The sequence below is a fragment of the Salmo salar genome, chromosome ssa12 (genome assembly GCF_905237065.1).
Source record: "Salmo salar chromosome ssa12, Ssal_v3.1, whole genome shotgun sequence".
Lineage (NCBI taxonomy): Eukaryota > Metazoa > Chordata > Actinopteri > Salmoniformes > Salmonidae > Salmo > Salmo salar.
Window position 1 is genome coordinate 57,183,605 of NC_059453.1, and position 23,973 is coordinate 57,207,577.

At 42.0% G+C, this 23,973-nt stretch overlaps 2 protein-coding genes across 4 annotated transcripts in view; one reads left to right on the plus strand and one right to left on the minus strand.

Moving 5' to 3' along the window:
* ptgis (prostaglandin I2 (prostacyclin) synthase) overlaps window positions 1–11,054 on the minus strand; it is a 15,857-nt gene extending 4,803 nt beyond the window's left edge. The window contains exons 1-8 of the mRNA XM_014132335.2: window positions 10,824–11,054; window positions 10,070–10,193; window positions 7,716–7,891; window positions 7,295–7,441; window positions 6,936–7,063; window positions 6,369–6,556; window positions 3,618–3,783; window positions 1,251–1,432 (exon numbers count right to left, since the gene is read on the minus strand). Coding sequence (XP_013987810.1) covers window positions 1,251–1,432; window positions 3,618–3,783; window positions 6,369–6,556; window positions 6,936–7,063; window positions 7,295–7,441; window positions 7,716–7,891; window positions 10,070–10,193; window positions 10,824–10,894 — 1,182 coding nt within the window. The 5' untranslated portion in view covers window positions 10,895–11,054. The remainder of the gene's footprint in view (window positions 1–1,250; window positions 1,433–3,617; window positions 3,784–6,368; window positions 6,557–6,935; window positions 7,064–7,294; window positions 7,442–7,715; window positions 7,892–10,069; window positions 10,194–10,823) is intronic.
* Window positions 11,055–16,521: 5,467 nt separating this feature from the next.
* Window positions 16,522–23,973, plus strand: part of LOC106565341 (SLIT-ROBO Rho GTPase-activating protein 3) — a 76,694-nt gene continuing 69,242 nt past the window's right edge. For all 3 annotated transcript variants that reach the window (XR_006758029.1, XM_014132336.2, XM_014132337.2), the window contains exon 1: window positions 16,522–17,009. Coding sequence is in view for 2 of the 3 variants with exons in the window: in XM_014132336.2 (XP_013987811.1) it covers window positions 16,943–17,009 (67 nt within the window). In the remaining variant the exon portion in view is untranslated. The remainder of the gene's footprint in view (window positions 17,010–23,973) is intronic.

Below are 23,973 nucleotides of genomic sequence, written 5' to 3' on the forward strand. Positions count from 1 at the left end.
TGGGGCGAAGGTTCATCTTCCAACAGGACAACAACCCTAAGTACACAGCCAAGACAACACAGGTGTGGCTTTTTGACGAGTCTCTAAATGTCCTTGAATGGCCCAGCCAGAGCCCGGAAATGAACATCTCTGGATAGGCCTGAAATTAGCTGTGCAGCGACGCTCCCCATCCAACCTGACAGAGCTTGAGAGGATCTGCAGAGAAGAATGGGAGAAACTCCCCAAATAAAGCAGTGCCAAGCTTGTAGCATCATACACAAGAAGACTTGAGGCTGTAATCTCTGCCAAAGGTGCTTCAACAAAGTAATGAGTATAGGGTCTGAATACTTATGTAAATGTAATATTCCAGTTTTTTTTTGCAAAACTTGTTTTTGCTTTGTCATTGTGGGGTATTTTGTGTAGATTGTTGAGGGAAAAACTATTGAATCCATTTCTGAATAAGGCTGTAACATAACAAATGGCTTCCTGCCATCCAGGACCTCTATACCTGTCCGCATATATAAAATTGTACCGTAACTTCCTGTTTCTATCACAGCCGTCTTGATTTTTTTATGTGTTTGCTCGCATCAAAACTTTGGATGGAAACGTGGTTAGTGTAGCACAAAAAATAGCAAAGTAGAACAAAATCACACGATAAAAAATAAATAAATAAATAAGAATAACAGGAGAAAGTAAGTAAGCCATAAACAGGGTCAGTTACAGAGTCAGTTCCAATACCATATTGACAATGTGCAGGGATACTGGAGTGATAGAGGTAGATATGTATAGGGGTCAGGTGACTAGGCATCATGATATATAATAAACAGAGCAGCAGCATCCTAAATTATGAATGTATGCGAGTGTGCGTGTGTGTGTAGAGTCAGTATAAATGTGTGTGCATGTTATGTTTGTGTTGGAGTGTCAGTGTGCATGAGTGTGTATAGTCCTGTGAGTGTGCATAGAGACAGTTCACAAATAAAAATACAATGGTCAATTGTGTGGCCATTTTGTTAGCTAATTAGCAATCTTATGGCTTGGGATAGAAGCTGTTCAGGAGCCTGTTGGTGTCAGACTTCCTGTGCGGAAGCAGAGAGAACAGTCTATGGCTTGTAGGCACACATTCGTAAAAGCCTTTGTCCTAGGTGCTGGATTAGACTGAACAGTAATCTGAAACCAAAATAAATCTGTACACTGGCCGGTGTTCTGTTTATTCAGACAATATTTCAACACCAACGGGGTCTTTGTCAGGTAACAGTATTGTGTTGTATTACCTGTGGATTGTGGTGTATCTGGGGGTCCATCTGAGGGCTGAGGAAGGGGAAGATACACACCCGGTCCCCCTGTCTGAGGTGGTACGCCTGTCCACTGGCCAGACGAAGGGTCTTGTCCTGGACCACCTCTCTGGTGATGAGGGCAGCAGCGGTCAGACGCAGTGTCTCACTCAGAACACTGTCTGTGATTGGAGGGAGGGGCAATAAGTATGATGTCAGAGGGGTGGGCTGCCGGGTGCACGTGAATAACCCTGTGAATAATCATTCACCTTCAATAATCATAATCATTACCCTTGTCCCAGATCTGTTTGTGTTGTAAAGCCAACTCCAATGGTTGACAACAGGTCAACATCCACAAGGTCGCAGGGCCAGACGGATTACCAGGACGTGTACTTCGAGCATATGCTGACCAACTGGCAATTGTCTTCACTGACATTTTTAACCTCTCCCTGCCTGAGTCTGTAATACCAACATGTTTCAAGCAGACCACCATAGTCCCTGTGCCCAAGAACACTAAGGTAACCTGCATAAACAACTACCGGCCCATAGCATTCACGTCTGTAGCCATGAAGTGCTTTGAAAGGCTGGTCATGGCTCAAATTAACACCATTTTCCCAGAAAACCTAGACCCACTCCAATTTGCATACCACCCCAACAGATCCACAGATGGCGCAATCTCTACTGCACTCCACACTGCCCTTTCACACCTGGACAAAAGGAAAACCTATGTGAGAATGCTATTCGTTGCTCAGCGTTCAACACCATACTGCCCTCAAAGCTCATCACTAAGCTAAGGACCCTGAGACTAAACACCTCCCTCTGCAACTGGATCCTGGACTTCCTGACAGGCCGCCCCCAGGTGGTAAGGGTAGGTAACAACATATCCTCCACGCTGATCCTCAATACGGGGGCCCCTCAGGGGTGCCTGCTCAGTCCCATGCTGTAATTCCTGTTCACTCATGACTGCACGGCCAGGCACGACTCCAACACCATCATTAAGTTTGCCGATGACACAACAGTGGTAGGCCTGATCACCGACAACGACGAGAAAGCCTATAAGGGAGGAGGTCAGAGACCTGACCGTGTGGTGCAAGGACAACAACCTATCCCTCAACGTGATCAAGGCAAAGATGATTATTGTGGACTACAGGAAAAGGAGGGCCGAGCACGCCCCCATTCGAATCGTCAGGGCTGTAGTGGAGAAGGTTGAGAGCTTCAAATTCCTTGGCGTCCACATCACCAACAAACTAACATGGTCCAAGCACACCTAGACAGTCGTAAAGAGGGCACGACAAACCTATTACCCCTCAGGAGACTGAAAAGATTTGGCATGGGTCCTCAGATCCTCAAAAGGTTCTTCAGCCCCACCATCGAGAGCATCCTGACGGGTTGCATCACTGCCTGGTATGGCAATTGCTTGGCCTCCGACCACAAGGCACTACAGAGGGTAGTGCGTACGGTCCAGTACATCACTGAGGCCAAGCTTCCTGCCATCCAGGACCTCTATACCAGGCGGTGTCAGAGCAAGGCCCTAAGATTTGTCAAAGACTCCAGCCACCCTAGTCATAGACTGTTCTCTCTGCTACAGCATGGCAAGCGGTACCAGAGCACCAAGTCTTGGTCCAAGAGGCTTCTGAACAGCTTCTACCCCCAAGCCATAAGTCCCCTGAACATCTAATCAAATGGCTACCCAGACTATTTGCAGTACCCCCCCCTCTTTTACACTGCAGCTACTCTCTGTTATTATCTATTCATAGTCACCTTAATAACTCTACCTACATGTACATATTACCTCAAATACCTCGACTAACCAGTGCCCCTGCACATTGACTCTGCACCGGTACCCCCTGTATATTGCCTCGCTATTGTTATTTTACTGCTGCTCTATAATTATTTGATATTTTTCTTTTTTTTTTTCCTTTTTTGTTAAAACTGCATTGTTGGTTAAAGGCTTGTAAGTAAGCATTTCACTGTCAGGTCTACGCCTGTTGTATTCGGCGCATGTGCCAAAAAACGTATGATTTGATTTCAAACCATAGGTATGTCCTTCTGGAATGCAATGGATCACAATAATAGGTTCTAATATCACCCTGTGGCAAGCAAACTTGAACCTTATTCAACCACAGCTAAAAAAAACAATATTTATCAATCTTTACTCATTTAGCTCTCTGAATCTTTCCTTTTTTCACTTTGTTATTCCACACAGTTCAGACGAGCTTCAGTTCAATATTTCACTGCAATATTTCACTGCATGTCTTGGCTGGACAGGCAGAACCCTGAGAGCCCTGAGAGCCCTGAGAACCCTGAGATTCCCTGAGGTGGAAGAGAGTGTGAGTGAATAATAGAGGAGGTTGCTTGGGCTCTTACCAAACACAGGTGTGCTGTGGTGCTCCAGTGTGTCCAGAGGGTGTCGCTGTAGAGCGCCGTCCTCCTGTAGACGCAGGCCTCTGATCTCCTTCCTCACAGCTCTCATGGCCTCGGGGTGCGTGAGCAGGAAACTCAGAAGCCAGAAGGCAGCAGGCCCAGCGTTACCCTGGAATGGGACAACACAACATAGACCCACAGTCAGTCCAGAAATGGTTTCGCAGTTACAGAGTATGTAGTGTAAGTTATAGCTCTACCGTAAGACAAATCCAACACAATGCTCACTCTCAGTCCGTCAAAGACAGTGAACGCATTACCGAGCATGACGAGGTAGATACCTTGCAGTTATAGACAAATCCACAACAGGTACTGTACAGTGTGATCACGCTACAAGAAGCCTCCTGGGGGAAAATGGAAGCGGGTTTAGATACATCTAAATCTCTCTTTTATGTCTTTCTTTCAGTCTCACTTTACTTTTATTTTCTCTATTTTTAAATTTTTTAATATCCCGCCCTGCATCATGATATTGCTGTACTGTACTGTAGTGATCTGAGTAGCCATCAGAGCCAGCTGTCAGGGCTGTGTAGACAGGGCTGAGACGTCTGTCTGAACCTGTCAGCCAGTAATTGCTGTGGGCTCAGGGAGCTTCTCTCCTCACCCCCCTTCGCAGGCTAGGTCTTCACCGATCCACTGACAACCAGGGTTAATGCAAGATGAAGACCAGGTCCAATGGTTCTCTGATTGACTCACTGGCCTGTCCCGTCACAGATCCGTTACGACAGACACTAGGCTACACAAACTGTGTGAGGCTTCATCTCTTGTTGTCCCAGTTTGCTGTAGGGGTTACAGTCGAAGTGTTGCAGTGGAAATAGTCATTTCAAATGCTGCACGTTCCTACCAACACCGTATAGTGTTTTCATCAGATTGAGACACTTTGAATTGCCATTGAATTCACTGTTAGACGTGTACACAGTAAGGATCTTTACCTCCTCCTCCACTCCTCTGAGTGTGTATTCATACACTGTGTACTGGTGTAGTTGTGTTGAAAGCAGAGCCGCAGTCAGGTGTGTGATGGACTGAATGTGACACAGGCTCCCTGGGGTCCATCATAGGCATATTGACATTGGACTGGAGCCTCACTGACAGGCTGGTTCAGAGATTCACTGAACTGTGGAACTGACCTCCACCCCAATCCCCAACAACACACACAGAGCCAGAAACATAAAGCTCTCATAACTTTCTTGCAGTATCTAGCGATTGTGTCTGTTGTATGAGAGTATGTTGTGTGTAGACAGCACGGAACTAAACATCTGCGATGTAAAAATTGCATTTGGCATGTTTGACTTCAGTGACATCTCTGATTCACTCAGTATTGTATTGTTACTGAGGAATCCTACAGTACCTCTGTACGAATGGTGGTGACAGAGACAACAACCAGAAGATATTCTCCGTGGCACTTCCTTATACTCCTCAGTTTTAATATGTTTCAGTGGTGATTGGCTCTGTCTGATTGTCTGTGACTGGAACAGTGAGTCTCTGTTCCAGAAAAGACATTAATAAGCAGGGAACAGTGATGCTAAGGGACTAGCTGTCCTCTCCTATCTCAGCCTGGCAGGTGAGCCAAGGTCCCCAGAGGGAGAGGCTCCGTCTTGGCGAAGGACTCTCTACCCACTCCCCTGGTCTGAGTGGGCCGACTAGGCCTCCAGTGCTCCAGGCTGAAAGTAGCAGCCAAAGTCCCAGAGAGAGAGCAGAGAAGGCCTGGTACAGATGACACCTGTGGCTCTATTCTTTTCTGAGGCTGATGGTGAAGGCAGGTACCAGACAGACAGACATTACACTAGCTCCCCCATCTGGCCACACAGTGCAACAGCAGCTCATTCATAACAATTTGCTGAGATTGGTTTGAGATAGGAGGCCACAACGAGCCTGCTATTAAACCGCCTCTGGAGCTCATAAATATAGAGTTAGATAATACTTAATTGCTGTGATCTATATTGGATTTTGACATCAATATTCATTGATGTCTATTACAGATGATACATCTAAATCAGTGGAGGCTGCTAAGGGGAGGACGGCTCATGAAATGGCCGGACCGGAGCAATGGAATGGCATCAAACACATGGAAACGATGTGTTTCATGTATTTGATAGCATACCACTTCCTTCTAAATCGTCCTACAGTTTGTGAACTGTAGGCCTAACGTTTGATCTAATTCTGAAATTAGACAGGTTGGTTTGGGCGACCCGCCAACTCTTCTGTTATCTTCTGGAATGTGTGGACCCATTGTCCCAGATCAGTTTACACAGAACTCCAAACAAGCCCAGGTGCCATGAAAACGCATTCATAGAAACTCATGTCACATTCCTAACAATCATTACTTCTCACATAATGACATACCGAGTCAACTGTGCCAACAAGGAAGTCATGAGTCACTGAGAGAGAAGAATCCTGTGAACTTATTCATGCCAGGGCCACAGGTCTCAAAGAGGACACAGGAAGAGAAGGTATGAGAGTGACATCCAGGTGTGGCAGAACACTGTGAAAGCATTGACCTTGGTTCTCCGTAATTTTGTGTGTGTGTGTGTGTGTGTGTGTGTGTGTGTGTGTGTGTGTGTGTGTGTGTGTGTGTGTGTGTGTGTGTGTGTGTGTGTGTGTGTGTGTGTGCGTGCGTGCGTGCATGTGTATGCTCTTGCATGCTCTTACATGCTCCTGTATCTGTGCATGTGAGTGTGTGTTCTTGTCTTTCCCACTCACCTGGGTGGCCCAGAGCTGAAGCAGCATGGCTCTTCTCTGCATCTCCGTGTCCACTCCTTCCGTCTGTAGATGGCTGAGGTAACTCTGCTGCCAAGACCTACTCTCTGACCCCTTTCCTCTGCTCAGCCACGCTGGGGACAGCAGCTCCCACAGTCTCTCCTGGGACAGACCTGCTGCCCTCTTCTCCTCTAGCAACATAGAGAGAGAGACAGGTTAGAGAGGCAAGATCACCCAGAGAGAGACAGGTACACTCTTAGAAAAAAAGGGTTCCAAAAGGCTTCTTCAGCTGTCCCCATAGGAGAACCATTTTTTATTCTAGTTAGAACCCTTTTTGGTTCCAGGTAGCTGGAAGCTGGAGTGGCTTCTACCTGGAACTAAATGGGTTCTAGATAGCACCAGAGTGACAGGTACACCGAGACACAGGCACACACAGAGACATGCACATGAACACAGAGAAACAGGTACAGAGAGACAGAAACATATTGTATGAATAGATCCATTCTGTATTGATATAAGTGATGTACGACCACGTGCATTAGATGAAACTCGGTAAACGTGTATATGTACCTTGCTTGAGGGTTGAACGTGCCAGTTTTGCGAGAAGACCATCAAACGTGCGGAACTCTTTGTAGACAGTAGCGAGTGCGGTGACGTCGTTGCTGTTCTCTGCACCGAACAGTGTGAGATACCCAGCCCTACGAGGACAGAAAGAAGCATTAACTCTAGAGTAAGAGTACGTCTTCCCTCTTGTGTAAGAGTTATGCAATTTGCTCCAGGTGTGATACTGTCATTTGTGCCTAAATCAACCCCCGGGCCAGTGACCCAGAGAAATGTCTGATGGAACCTGAAGAGCAGGATGACTGTTAAACACACGAACAGTAGCTGTCCAGTCCAGACAGAATTTGGTTCTGGGTTCTGGCTCTTACCTGAAGAGCAAGCTGTAACAGAGGCTGAAGAGACCATTCTGCCTCCAGTCTGCTGGACTACAGCTCCTCTCCTCATCCCGTAGCTGTGTCTGGAGGTGGAGGTGCATGGTGCTGCTTAATCTGGCCAGGCTAGGGCCCTGGAAGTGCCTGGACAGGGATTTTATGGAGAGGTCGAATTATTGCCACAACATGTTACCTCAGGGAATGAAATGAATTTGCATGTAATCTATTCTGGTGGAAAATTAGGTCTCATTACAATACCATATACAGTAATAGAAAATAGTAGAATAGAAACGGTATGGTCCTTGACAAGGACAGGTAGATGCAGCGGAATTGGATTAAGATGGTGTGTGTGTGGACAGGTGTGGATGTGTGTGAGGTCAGGCGCGAGGTCATGTGGATACAGGTCTAGAACACCTACTGTTCCATCCAGGCCCTCTCTGTGTCTGGGTTGTGATTGGGTAGTCTCAGGCTGAAGATCCTTTGCATCAGGACCTGGGCGTAGCGACTGAAGTCCAGAGAGACTTTGTCATCGAGGAGCGTGTCATAGGAGTTAGGATCCAGCAGCACAGTGATGTAACCACCACAAACACGCACCTGGGAGACATTACTTGAAACGTTAAAGCCACGGCCATGTCTGTACACGTCTGTCGTAGTCACATTACACATTGCAAGTGTTTGAGGTTGTTTGAGAAAGCGAAATGAATAGTGAGTAGGAGATGCACATAGCACTACTCTACAGAGACAAAAGAAGCTTTTGAAAAATAACCTATCCAGGTTCACAGCAACCCTTTCTGTCACAGTCACAAAGACATAAAGAATGTGTTGAAGATTGATGAGGTACTCGGGTACAGATACAGTATACGATCGGCTGCTAGAATCTTGACTTAGAACTAAAGAAATTGATCATATTACTCCAGTGCTAGCCTCTCTACACTGGCTTCCTGTTAAGGCAAGGGCTGATTTCAAGGTTCTACTGCTAACCTACAAAGCATTACATGGGCTTGCTCCTACCTATCCGATTTGGTCCTGCCGTACATACCTACACGTACGCTACGGTCATAAGACGCAGGCCTCCTTACTGTTCCTAGAATTTCTAAGCAAACAGCTGGAGGCAGGGCTTTCTCCTATAGAGCTCCATTTTTATGGAATGGGCTGCCTACCCATGTGAGAGACGCAGACTTGGTCTCAACCTTTAAGTCTTTATTGAAGACTCATCTCTTCAGTAGGTCATATGATTGAGTGTAGTCTGGCCCAGGAGTGTGAAGGTGACGGAAAGGCACTGGAGCAATGAACCGCCCTTGCTGTCTCTGCCTGGCCGGTTCCCCTCTCTCCACTGGGATTCTCTGCCTCTAACCCTATTATGGGGGCTGAGTCACTGGCTTACTGGTGCTCTTCCATGCCGCCCCTAGGAGGGGTGCGTCACTTGAGTGGGTTGAGTCACTAACGTGATCTTCCTGTCCGGGTTGGTGCCCCCCCCTTGGGTTGTGCCGTGAAGGAGATCTTTGTGGGCTATACTCGGCCTTGTCTCAGGATGGTAAGTTGGTGGTTGAAGATATCCTTCTAGTGGTGTGGGGGTTGTGCTTTGGGAAAGTGGTTGGGGTTATATCCTGCCTGTTTGGCCCTGTCCAGGGTATCGTCGGATGGGGCCACAGTGTCTCCTGACCCCTCCTGTCTCAGCCTCCAGTATTTATGCTGCAGTGGTTTATGTGTCGGTGGGCTAGGGTCAGTCTGTTATATCTGGAGTATTTCTCCTGTCTTATCCGGTGTCCTGTGTGAATTTAAGTATGCTCTCTCTAATTCTCTCTTTCTTTCTTTCTTTCTTTCTTTCTTTCTTTCTTTCTTTCTTTCTTTCTTTCTTTCTTTCTTTCTTTCTTTCTTTCTTTCTTTCTTTCTTTCTTTCTTTCTTTCTTTCTTTCTTTATTTCTCTCTCTCTATCGAAGGACCTGAGCCCTAGGACCATGCCTCAGGACTACCTGGCCTGATGACTCCTTGCTGTCCCCAGTTCACCTGGTCGTGCTGCTGCTCCATTTTCAACTGTTCTGCCTGTGGCTATGGAACCCTGACCTTTTCACCAGATGTGCTACCTGTCCCAGACCTGCTGTTTTCAACTCTCTAGAGACAGCAGGAGCGGTAGAGATACTCTGAATGATTGGCTATGAAAAGCCAACTGACATTTACTCCTGAGGTGCTGACCTGTTGCACCCTCGACAACCACTGTGATTATTATTATTTGACCCTGCTGGCCATCTATGAAAGTTTGAACATCTTGGCCTTGTTCTGTTATAGTCTCCACCCGGCACAGCCAGAAGAGGACTGGCCACCCCTCATAGCCTGGTTCCTCTCTAGGTTTCTTCCTAGGTTCTGGCCTTTCTAGTGAGTTTTTCCTAGCCACCGTGCTTCTACACCTGCATTGTTTGCTGTTTGGGGTTTTAGGCTGGGTTTCTGTACAGCACTTTGTGACATCAGTTGATGTAAGAAGGGCTTTATAAATACATTTGATTGATTGATCTTAATTTGATCACCCTGTTGCAGACAAACTTTCTTGCGATGCAGAATTGTTTTAACTTGTAGTGTATTTGAGGTTTAAAAAGGCTTGTAATTTCCACTTTGAAATTTTGGACTTGTGTTTGTTTCCCTTTGGAAAAATCTATCTACCCCTACAAAAATGTCCATGAATTATAATTCACATAATTTACATTTCCTGTTGCTGCAGGGATATTTTTCTGCTTTAGCAAACTGGCTTGTACACAAAAATGCATAGAGAACTCCTACCGTAAAAATGTCACCATGTTTTTGTTTCATCCGTGTTAGAAACTTTGCAGCATCTTTTCCAAACTCCAGGGCATGACCCAGCCACGGAATGAAGCCTTTGTCTAACGGTGGTTCATTTTTCTGTCTGGTAGAAACAGACAGATAGACAGCAGACAGACAGACAGTTGTCAACCAAGATTAACACTGTTCAATAGAAGGAGTTAAATCACTTCATCTCCCACACTAAACCAACTGGTTGTTGCGCTACAGTTGGCATAAGGACATGCCCTAAAGCAGTCAACCGTGTGAGCTGATGTATACAGACATACAGTAGGCTAGTAATACACCTTGGAAATAGGAAATAGGGCATAACCAATGTGTGCCTTATAAGAAATGGTCTGCGTTTGAATGGTTTGAATGGTCTAGGGAAAGGTTATATGAAGAATTGGATAATCCAGGTTAATGGTCTAGCCTGCACGTTCAGCGATGTTGTATGTTCAGTAAGGCATTTTTTACCCTGACATTTTTTTCATTAATTGATTTCTGTATAGAAAGTATATTTCTTTGTAAATTATGAAGTAAACAATATGTGAGACATTGGTTCATCTTTTCACCACAATGTTCAATATCAGAGAGAGAAACTAAATTATAGCAAACGACATTGACTTCATCCTTGAAATATTGTACGCTATCCTTTTTAAACTCAAATAACGTCATTGATTTACAATGTCTTGTTTTACAATCCAAATGAAACGGAAATACGAAGAACATTTACCTTGAACGGGAAGAGTAAAGAATGACGAGAGCGAGCAGACCATTGAGCAGTAAAAATATAGTCCATAACATTTTACCCGTTAAAGAGAGAGCTTGACAGTGAAATGAGTTCCTCTGGAGCTGTTGGCTTTATTGTCAAGTGGCTGCCCTACAGTAGTTCAGAGGTGTGGGTTGGAAATGGGTGTGGTTTGGGACAGGTGTGTGTCATGTTAGATTCTCTCTGTCACAGAACAGACACTGGAGCTCTGCCAATAAGTTTTCTGCATGACAAAAAGGGAACTGAAATTAAAATCTCGAGAAGAGTTTCTCAATAACATTTTTTTTTTGTATATTTGAATATTTTTTAAGAAGGCTTTGGTCCTTCTCTGCAGTTCTTCCTAACAGAAGAGTTCCTTGAATTAAGCATCTCCACACTTCAGTGTGTGGAAAAAAGGGAATTCAAAGTCCTCTATGAGTGTTTCTCAATCATTTTCTTTATGAAATCCCAGTTAGTCCTATAATTATTAGCCTTTGGTCTTTCTATTGAGCTTGTTCCTGATAATGAAACTACCCAATCGGAAACATCTCTCCTCTGTTGACGTATTCTGTTGAATAGGCTACATATAGTACATAGTCTCATTCGGTCATCAGAGTAAGAGCATTCCATTAGAATGAGAAAACCTAAGTAAATGGACTCTTTTTACTGTTGTAGAGTTCTTGTAAAGACATGCCTCATTCTCTACTCGACTGTTTACCTTTTTTTCCCCCACCCTCATTTTCAGCAATTCATCTTTGCAGCAAGGATTTCCACTGTCTTGAGAACAGAGTTATTTCCTGTCAGTTATTTCCTGTCTGTTTGACAAATGGATGTTTATTTCATTCACACCTTGTTGATGATTAAGCTGGCATTGAACACCACACCAACCACAGGCGTTTATTTGGGTCACATGCATGTTGATTAAACTGACATCCCACACAAAATGGAACTCGCACTGTTTAAATTACGCAATAATGAATTTCCCCTGAAAGTTTTACCACAACAGCTATTCACCATAGAAACGTACCTACAGGTGTAGAATCTTAATTTGAGCCAGTTTGCTACAGCAGGAAAATGATCCTGCAACAACATGAAATGTGAAATAATTAATGGACATTTTTGTGTAGGGGTTAATACATTTTTCTTAAGGACAAATCAAGCCTGGAATTTTAAAGTGGAAATGACAATCGTTAGAAGCCTTTTTCAACCTTGAATACAAGTTTGCATTTCCTGCAATGCAGGAACATTCCAAGAAACAAAATAGTGATCAAATTAATTTACATCTGTAGTTTCACATCCCTAATACACTTGCAGGTTTGTGACAAATTTATATCTGTTTACATATAGGCCTAATCCTGCTAACTACTCAGCAGTATAAACATGGACACATCTACTCAACTCAAACACACATATAAATGAGTTTGAATATGTGAAAACCAACATTATTTACATAGAGTGGGCGAAATCCTCTTTAGACTCCTTGGCTGAGGTTCTGCATTCTGCTGAGTGTACTGTGGTGTGTACTGTGGTATGTACTGTGGTATGTTCTGCCACTGCCATGTGTGCTCTGTCATGTGTGCTTCTGTCATGCTTCTGTCATGCAGAAGTTCCCACATAAAGCATATTCTGTGAGTGTATTCTCCCCTCAGCAGAGGGCTGACTGATAATGGCTGGCCATATGTAGGCACGTACAGCACTGACATACAGTAGGGCACTGTGAAATGACTTGCTTTTTATACACATCAATAATTTCCCCAGATCAATATCAGGAAATCAATTACATACGAGGATGAAAAACATGTGTATGTTAAAGACTACTGTATGTAGAGGGAAGTAAGGGATTCATACATAGCCTAAACCTATAACAAGGCAGGGACTTAGACATGTAATAATACGATGATATAATAGAGTCTACTATTGCCACAAGACAACACCCAATTCCTTTGTTCTTTGGCGCAATCACAGCAAAAGCTGACATTGCAAAAAGTACACTGGGATTATAAAATGTTATATTTTTAGAACTTCTTATTTTTGGAACATCTTCAAACAGTCGAGTCAATGAAGCACTAATACAATAGGGAGAGCTATTTAAAATGTAACCGAGTTGACTTTGAGGCTGGTTGCCACTGAGGCATATTATTACACTTTGCTAAGAGGCCCTGTGGAGATTCTGAGATAACACTGTCAGTGAAAAAGAATGCTACTGTCACTCAATGGGGTTATGTGCAGTCATGGAAGGGGTGGACTCATAAGAGTAGCACATGTGTCTGTGTCTGCAGTGAACCGTCGCTGTTCAACGTAGTGTGTTTGGTGTAATGTGCATTGTGCACACGGTATTCAACTCTGAACATAGCCCAGCAAGAGGAGGTTACTATACACCTAGTAAAATGTATACGCCCAGCAAATGTTCGTCAATCTGCTGTTTTATCATTGTTTTCATTGTGTCCTAAGCTTAATATTTCCTACGAGGAAATCCAAGTAATAAAGTTATCACTACAAAATCTTGTTTGAAAAGTTATTGACTACAATCTCAATAATACTGTGGCTAGATCAGCATCAAATCAGTGCTACAGTAAAGTCAATGTAAACGTGACAGATTCCACCCCATACTGAAAGGAGAGGAGACAAATTACAGTAATGTGTCTTGAAGAAACATTGACATTGTCATAGTTTTTTGACCTAAAGTGATCTATATTCATTATCTGGCAGTGTTTCAGTTGTCTAATCTATCACTGTGTTACTTTCCCAGGGGTCAGTTCAGGGTCAGTCATTAAAGGCCTGGGTGTCTCTCCTCCACTAATGGCCCATCTCAGGGGTCAAAGGTTGTCATATTACCAGAGCCTGGCTGTGTTTGAAAAAATTACTAGCTGTCAAATCCTTGCTTCACCTGTCCTTGTTGTTGTCTGCTCCTGAGCAAGGCAGTTAATCCACTGTTCCCCGGGCGCTGAAGACGTGGATGTTGGCAGCCCCCCGCACCTCTCTGATCCAGAGGGGTTGTTGTGTTAAATGTGGAAGACACATTTCAGTTGAATACATTCAGTTGGACAACTGACTAGGTACTCCCCTTTCCCTTTCCCTTTCCCTTGTTCCCTAAATCCAGGCTGTATCACAACCGGGCGTAATTGGGAGTCCCATAGGGCGGCACACAACTGGCCCAGCATCGTCCGGGTTTGGCCGGTGTAGGCCGTCATTGTAAATAACAATTTGTTCTTAACTGACTTGCTTAGTTAAATAAAGGTTATTAAATGTAAAAAATAGAAAATACAAAAACAAATATATATATAATTATAATTTTAAAAAAAATCTCACCTCCCTCTCAAAGCTCATTGGTGGAGAGTCATACCTAATGTAAAAGTAAAGATACCTTAATAGAAAATGACTCAAGTAAAAGTGAAAGTCACCCAGTAAAATACTACTTAAGTAAAAGTCTAAAAGTATTTTGTTTTAAATATACTTAATTATCAAATGCAAATGGAATAGCTAATATGTACTTAAGTATCAAAAGTAAAAGTAAAAGTATAAATCATTTCAACTTTCTTATATTAAACAAACCAGCACAATTTTTAAAATATTTTTTATTGACAAACACCCAGGGGCACACTCCAACACAATTTACATTTAGTGAGTCTGCCAGATCAAAGGCAGTAGTGATGACCAGGGATGTTCTCTTGATAAGTGTTTGAATTGGTTAACATTTACATTTTAGTCATTTAGCAGATGCTCTTATCCAGAGTGACTTATACTAGTGAATACTTTCATTTCATGCATTTTGTTTTTGTACTGGCCCCCCGTGGGAATCAAACCCACAACCCTGGCGTTGCAAACACCATGCTCTACCAACTGAGCCACAGGGATACTTTTGGGTGTCAAGGAAAATGTATGGAGTAAAAAGCACATTATTTTCTTTTGGAATGTAGGGAAGTAAAAGTAAAAGTTGCTAAAAATACAAATAGTAAAGAAAAGTACAGATACCCCCTAAAAAACAACTTAAGTAGTGAATTAAAGTATTTTTACTTAAGTACTTTACATCACTGGTCTTAAAACACTTATTACAGTAGAGGTTGACCAGCATTGCTCCTAAAGAGGCCCATGAATGAATAAATTACTCAGAATGCGTCCCAAATGGCACCCTAATCCCAATAGTGCACTATGTTTGACCAGAGTCCTATGGGTCATGGTTAAAGGTACTGTAGTGCACAAAATAGGGAATAGGTTGCCTTTTGGATGCAGCCACTGAATGGGAAATAGACAATGGAGCCTTGTTGGGCCTCAAGAACAGCGATGATGCTATCGTTTCCCAGGCTCCTTCACTGCAATGCCTTTGGGATCAGAGTCGAGTTAGAAGAGTTTGGGGCTACCCCCGGTTTTGAAAAGAGAAGATTCTCCTTCAAGAGTCACAAAAATGGTATTTGCAAATGCATGGTGATACATCTTGCATCTTGGCTAAGTTCAAAGTTCAGTTGATGGCTGCCACAGGCCAATATCGGGTTCCAAGTGTCTGAAAGAATGCTCTTCTAAAAATACCACTCTGGAACCATATGAGTTCATATAGTATACAGTGCCACTGTCAACGTAGCATTCTGATTTTGCTCCTTTCTTTTGCTGTGAAACCCTTCAGTGCACTACTGTTTATTTTGGATGATATTAAAAATAAGACTTAAAAAAATAAAAAAATATTGTCATTTAGCAGACACTCTTATCCAGAGCGACTTACAAGGAGCGATTATAGGGTTAAGTGCTTTGCTTAAGGGCACATCGACAGAGCCTTGGCAGCTCAGCGATTCTAACCAGCAACCTTTCAGTTACTGGCCCAACGCTCTAACCGCTAGGCTACCTGCCGCCTACTGTGAATACCTTTACCTGGAGTAAAATGTTATATCATGCAGGAATACAATTCTAGCAAACTCCACATATTATCAGTAGACACAAACCTTCAGACAATACAAATATGTTAAACATGTCTGTACACATGTATCCACATTTGATCCTGTGCACGAGGTTTTGACAATCAGCAACGGTCAAAAAAAGAACACCTCATGACACAGAATTGGGAGAGTGCAAAGTAATCTTGCATTACTGGTAAATCTAATCTTCAAACTCTGTCTTTAGAATGAAGGCTATGAAGAAATGTGAGTCATACAGCCACAATGACTCTCCCTGAAGGCTCATGCTTGGCTTGCTGAATAATACCTTCCAGCAGAGAGACAAGAAAAACCTTCAATCTTTCCGTTTAGTCATAGCAATAATAATAACATGAATTCTGTGTCATTGACAATGTTTGTTATGTTATGACTGCCAAGGCTGTTGAATTATGAAACACACAAATATTATCCAACATTAAAACAATGTTGATATTATAATTAGCCTACAACAGTATAGCTAGGTCTTCTGTTATGAGGGTTGTATTCAGAGGGCTGCATTGAGGTCTATAAAGCAGCCTGCAAATGTAGGTATTTTGTGCCATCATTTCCAGGTCACCAGTGTCTGTGCTATGATGTGCCTCTTTCAATCTCATCATTTTAAAGATCTGTCACCATATATCAGCAACACTTCTAAATTGCTATGTCACCACGTGCATAACCACTGTACTGTAACGACCCTTTGCATGTGTGTAAGCGTGGGAGTGTGTGTGTGAGGGGAGGGGTGTGTGGGAGGAGTCTGAGACCACTTTCGCATCCAACTCTTGCTGCAGCAGACAGAGACCTCGCAAGAAAAAGGGTGGCTGGAAAGGCGTATGGAAAAATCGCACGATGCAATTCTTGCTCATGCACCCCACTGCAAGGCAGTGTTTATATCGAAACATATAATTGACCAAATGTAGTAAATGCGGATTCTTCATATTTTGTTGTTGTTGAGAGATTCAAAAATGTTATGTTGAGGAAAGAGGGGAGTTGTCCAGATCTGTTTTGCACTTTTAACCAGTTCAACGTCGCCTTGATCGCTGGGCAACCTCAAGTGCATTTTGAGACCCTGGAAATCTCTGAAACGCATGTAGCCCTCCCTGCTTCACGCATTTGACGGTCTTTGCCGAAGAGATTTGTAGGCTAGGATACTTTGTGGTGTCGCGAGGCGTATAGGTTTCCATCATCTATCCCTAAAGAATAATGTCATCTCATACGAGATTCAAGAAGGACAAGGAGATTATTGGGGATTACGAGACTCAAGTGAAAGGTTGGTATTTTCTAATCTAATTGTTTGTGTTTTGATGGTCTTCAATTCAAAATGCTTGAAAACAGCTCTTCATTCAAAATGCTTGAAATTCGACCTCGAACCATGAAAAACTGCAAAGCTCTCATTTAAAACCCCAAAAGTAGGGTACGATTATGTCAGATCGTGATGTGCATGTTCAAATACTTTTTTAGCTGGCCAAAGTATTATATTGCCTGCAAAAAAAAGGGGAATTAAGAATTTTCTATGCACTGCAAAAATGAACGTGGACCAGAATGACGTGCTCTCTCTACTATTTATTGTTTCTGCTGTGAGGAATCACCATATTCAGAGAATGATTTAGATTTATTTGCAAATAATTGTTTTTAAACAACACAAAAAACAGTAACAGTATGCAAATCAGGGAGCCAAATGAACGGCTCTTTATGTGATTCACCAAAAAGATCCGTTCTTTCGCGAACGACCCATCGCTAGAGTAGACACTTGCATAACTTGCAATTCGAGAGTGAACAACATTGATGGCTTTTAGTTTATCTTGAACAGAAGCATTTCTTATGCGAATATTTTGGGCCGTTTTTTTGTGAATGTACATGGTCAAGAGTACCCAGTAGCCAGATAAACATACATTTCCAACAGATAACTCTTATTCAACATAATTTGGGTAAAATATCCGCACAATGCACTTTACGTGAGTAGGTCTACTAATGTATGGATACTTCAGATATTCCGACAGAATAGTGAAAATGCATAACACCACATTATGCAGCATTAACATGTTAAACAATATGTGGCGAAAGTTATTGTGAATGTATCCTCAACAAGGGAAAGATTATAACGTGTGAGAGAGGTTAAGGACAGAAGCAAGGCTCATTCAGATAGCTAGTCTCTCAAGCCAAGGCCAGGTTGTCTTCATTTTAGAGAATGTGATACATTGAGATAGGCTGCCCAATTCTGATATATTTTCCACTAACTGATATTTTGACCAATCTAATCAGGTCGATAGGAGCCGTTGTGATTGCTGCGTTCATAACCAAGCGGGACGGTGGTAATTACCAGCTGTGACGTCGTAATTACCAGTTGGATGCATTCAAGTGCTTTGAACTCGTTGAGAAACGCCAATTGTCAACAAGTCCCGTCAACCATAAACTAAAAGTACAGCTGTGATGCTTATAAACAAATTATAGTGTTCATTATAGTGTTCAAAAACCATATTAGTAGATTGCTTTTTAGAAATAATGTTTTACATTTAACTGCCTAAAACGCTGCAATCGAGGTCATTTCCTAAGTAGTTGATGTCAGAGGTCAGCATGTGGGAGAAGAAGAAGCTCGGATGATAAATTAGTTTCCCACTAGTAATTACGAGTTGGAGGGGCGTTCAAGTGGATTTTTCCCAGTTGTATGTGGTAAATTTCACCTTCCCACTTGGTTATGAAGACAGCATTAGTGTCTCAGAGACTAAAGGTCATGACCTCTGACCTGATCACAGTCTGCTCTGACCAATGTAGTGGATCATCATGATGATGCATCACCACCTTTTCACTTTAGGGTCATTTCAGTAGGATAATTAATCAAATCATGAGGTCATTCCATATGATTTCAATCACTTTCTGACTCACCCCTTTTGATTTAATCAAAACCTTCCATACCTTTTGGCCTAAGGTAGAAATGATCAGAAAGTGACTTTTTGGACCTGAATGCCAAAACATTCAGGCGATAGAGATGCTCTTTATTTAAAGTTTATAAACAGGGTTATCAAAATATTCTCAAATTTCTTGGGATTTAAAAAAAAAAAAATTGTTTGGATCATTTTTCTTTACCGTTAACGTCAATTATCTAAAAAAAGGTTTGTGTTGTGCCCGTCATCGGTTGAGACACAGCATGCTCTAGAATACAGGGTGGGTGTCATTTCAATCATATAAATATAATTCATAGAATGGACCTCTCTCTTCAGACAACTGCGTTTTAGCTGGTACACCATTTAAATATAAATTGAATTGAACATTTAATTTCCAATTACTATCAGAAACATGGCCGCTGGTCCATCCACTGTCAAATGTCCAATTGAATGCGAATGTCTATTGTATTACCTAAACTGTACAAAAATATAAATGCAACATGTAAAGTGTTGGTCCCATGTTTCATGAGCTGATATAAAAGATCCCTGAAAGTTTCCATAAGCACAAAAAGCTTATTTCTCTTAAATTTTGTGCACAAATTTGTTTACATCCCTGTTAGTGAGCATTTCTCCTTTGCCAAGATAATCCATACACCTGACAGGTGTGGTATATTAAGAAGCTGATTAAACAGAACGATCATTACACAGGTGCACCTTGTGCCGGGGACAATAAAAGGCCACTCTAAAATGTGCAGTTTTGTCACACAACACAATGCCATAGATGTCTCAAGTTTTGAAGGAGCGTGCAATTGGCATGCTGACTGCAGGAATGTCCACCCGAGCTTTTGCCAGAGAATTTGATGTTTCATTTCTCTACCATAAGCTGCCTCCAACATGGGTTTTAGAGAATTTGGCAGTATGTCCAACCGGCCTCACAACCAGAGACCACGTTTATAGGGTCGTATGGGCAAGCGGTTTGTTGATGTCAATGTTGTGAACAGAGTGTCCCATGGTGGCAGTGGGGTTATGGTATTGGCAGGCATAAGCTATGGACAACAAACCAATTGTATTTTATCGATGGCAGTTTGAATGCACAGCGATACCGTGACAAGATCCTGAGGCCCATTGTCATGCCATTCATCCGCTGCCATCACCTCATGTTTCAGCATGATAATACACGGCCCCATGTCGCAAGGATCTGTACACAATTCCTGGAAACTGAAAATGTCCCAGTTCTTCCATCGCTTGCATACTCCAGACATGTCACCCATTGAGCATGTTTGGGATGCTGTGGATCAACATGTATGACAGCGTGTTCCAGTTCCCGCCAATATCCAACAACTTTTGCACAGCCATTGAAAAGGATTGGGGCAACATTCCACAGGCCACAATCAACAGCCAGATCAACTCTATGCGAAGGAGATGTGTTGCACTGTATGAGGCAAATGGTGGTAACAGCACATACTGACCAATTTTCTGATCTACGCCCCTACCTTTAAAAAACAAAAAGAAACGGTATCTGTGACCAACAGATGCATATCATGTTGATAGATTAGGGCCTAATTTATTTATTTCAATTGACTGATTTCCTTATATGAACTGTAATTCAGTAAAATCTTTGAAATTGTTGTATGTTGCATTTTATACATTTGTTCAGTATAGATTGCTAGGATTTCAATAACTTTCTTATGGAGGATTGACAGTTTAATTTATAACGATGGGTTTTCCCACTTAAAGATGCACTATGCAGAAATCCCTCCACCATTTCCTGGTTGCTCAAGTTCAAATAGTCAGTATATGTGACAAAACAAGCAAGTATAGTGTAGAGCCTTCAAACTCTACTCTGGACCTCAAGCCAGTTCCATTGCATTTTTTCATTGTTTCCCTTTAATCAGGGACTGATTTAGACCCGAGACACCAGGTGTGTGCAATTAACTATCAGGTAGAACAGAAAACCAGCAGGCTCTGGACCGCATAGGGTAAGAGTTCAATACCCCTGGTGTAGAGAATCATTGTACCATCTAAACTGCTGTGAAATATCTTTTCCTTAACCAAAAATATTGTATTTTCAATTGTTTGAAGCTGGTGTACAAAACCGAAAGTAAAAGATGCAAAAACTACATTTTAATAAACAGGAAGCATAACATTTGCGGAAATATAACAGATCTACTGCTTCTCAGACTTGCTTTCAATGAGACTGACACATCTAAATGTTAAAAAAAAAATCTATAACTCACATTTCCATGTAAGTTACATATTGCAGCTTTAAGTCAGCATTCTGTGATGTGTGGACCCCCAACCATCTTTATGGTACTATTTGAAAGTAGACATTTTTAATTGTATTCACATTTTAGTACATTTATCAGCAAAAAACATGATACCCACCCTGTATTCAAGAGTGTGCTGTGTCTCAACCGATGGTGGGCAGAAGACAAACACCTCAGATTATGTAAAATAGGGTCTTTTCTACAACATATATGATCATGAAAAACATCTGAGTTTAGGTTTTTAGATAATTGACTTTGAACAAACAAAAAATAAAATGTTGTGTTAAACTTTTTTTCTAATTTGACAAAGTAATTTGAAAGCTTAACTGTTTATATTTTCCAGTGATGAAGATAGATGTCTCATGAAGGGGTAAGGTATGCAACATGGGTCAATCTTGAGCACCTCTATCTCCTGAATATTTTGGCGTTTAGGTCCAAAAAGTCACTTTCTGACCACTTCTACCATGGGCAAACATATATGGAAAGTTCGTTCAAATCAAAAGGGGTAGAGTCAGAAAGTGATTGAAGTCATATGGAACGACCCAATGTCCATCTTTTCAAATGTTATTTGTCACACAACAGGTGTAGACCTTACAGTAAAATGCTTACTTACAAGCCCTTAACCAACAATGCAGTTTTAAGAAAAATAAGTGTTAAGTATTTTTTTTTAAATTAAAGTACCGTCATTTCCGGACTATTAAGCGCACCTGAATATAAGCCGCACCCACTGAATTTAAAAATATATATTATTTTGAACATAAATAAGCCGCACATGTCTATAAGCCGCAGGTGCCTACCGGTACATTGAAACAAATGAACTTTACACAGGCTTTAACGAAACACGGCTTGTAACAAAAATAAATAGGCTTTAACGAAACACGGCTTGTAACAAAAAATAAGTAGGCTTTAACGAAACACGGCTTGTAACAAAAAAAAAAAATTTGCAGTAAGCTTTAGTTGTCTTTTTGCACTGAGTCAATTCCTCACGCTGCTGTTTCCAACGTCTTATCGACTCATTGTTAGGGACAGACGTTCCGCTAGCGGAACGCCTCACCAATATCCAATGGTATAGAGTGGCGCGAATTACAAATACCTCAAAAATGCAAAAACGTCACTTTTTCAAACATATGACTATTTTACACCATTTTAAAGACAAGACTCTCCTTTATCTAACCACATTGTGCGATTTCAAAAAGGCTTTACAACGAAAGCAAAACATTAGATTATGTCAGGAGAGTACCCAGCCAGAAATAATCACACACCCATTTTTCAAGCTAGCATATATGTCACAAAAACCAAAACCACAGCTAAATGCAGCACTAACCTTTGATGATCTTCATCAGATGACACTCCTAGGACATTATGTTATACAATACATGCATGTTTTGTTCAATCAAGTTCATATTTATATCAAAACCAGCTTTTTACATTAGCATGTTTTGTTCAGAACTAGCATACCAACCGAAAACTTCCGGTGAATTTACTAAATTACTCACTATTAATGTTCACAAAAAAACATAACAATTATTTTAAGAATTATAGATACAGAACTCCTTTATGCAATCGCGGTGTCAGATTTTAAAATAGCTTTTCGGTGAAAGCACATTTTGCAATATTCTGAGGAGATAGCCCGGCCATCATGGCTAGCTATTTTGACACCCACCAAGTTTGGCACTCACCAAACTCAGATTTACTATAAGAAAAATTGGATTACCTTTGCTGTTCTTCGTCAGAATGCACTCCCGGGACTTCTACTTCACCACCCAATGTTGTTTTGGTTCCAAATAATCCATAGTTATATCCAAATAGCTCCGTTTTGTTTGTGCGTTCAAATCACTATCCGAAGGGTGACGCGCCGGCGCGTTTCGTGACAAAAAATGTCAAAATATTCCATTACCATACTTCCGAAGCATGTCAAACGCTGTTTAAAATCAAAATAGCGATAATATTCCAACCGGGAGACGTTGTATCCGTTCAAACACTGAAAGAAGAAAATGGAATCGTCACATGCACGCGCGCACCTGTGCCATTGTTCAAAACCCCTACTATTTTTCGCCCAGAGACTGCAGAGTTATCATTCCACGTTCTGGCGCCTTCTGAGAGCCAATTAAAGCCTTAGAAAATGTCACGTTACAGCAGAGATCCTGTATTTTCTATAAAGAGGCTACAGAAGGCCAAGAAATGGTCAGACAGGGCACTTCCCAAATAGAATCTTCTCAGGTTTTGGCCTGCCATATGAGTTCTGTTATACTCACAGACACCATTCAAACAGTTTTAGAAACTTTAGGGTGTTTTCTATCCAAATCTACATGCATATTCTAGTTTCTGGGCAGGAGTAATAACCAGATTAAACCGGGTACGTTTTTTATCCGGCCGTGAAAATACTGCCCCCTATCCCAAACAGGTTAGGACCAAGCTCCCGTGCAGCAGCTCTATTTCCTTTTCCAACAGCCAGATCAATCGCCTTCAACTTGAAAGCTGCATCATATGCATTTCTCCGTGTCTTTGCCATGATGAGGGTGACAAAATGACTACCGTAATCAGAATGATGGGAAGTTTGAGAGCGCTCGATTTAATCTAAACAGTAAACAAAAAAGTTGTTTGACCTTAACCCGTTCGGCAATTTCATTGGTCTAATGAAAGCTTCATGCCGCCAAAAAACGGAGCACGTCACAGAATGTTTTTTTTTAAGAAAAAAATTTAAAGCGGGAAAAAGCAAAAAAATTAGCTGCGTCATTGTTTAAGCCGCGAGGTTCAAAGCCTGGGAAAAAAGTTGCGGCTTATAGTCCGGAATTTACGGTAACAAATAATTAAACAACAGCAGTAAAATAACAATATCGAGGCTATATGCAGGGGGTACAGAGTCAATGTGCGGGGGCACCGGTTAGTCGAGGTAATTGAGGTAATATGTACATGTAGGTAGAGTTATTAAGGTGAGTATGCATAGATAATAACAGAGAGTAGCAGCAGCGTAAAAGAGGGGTCTGGGTAGCCCTTTGATTAGCTGTTAAGGAGTCTTATGGCTTGGCGGTAGAAGCTGTTAAGAAGCCTTTTGAACCAAGACTTGGTACCCCATGCCGTGTGG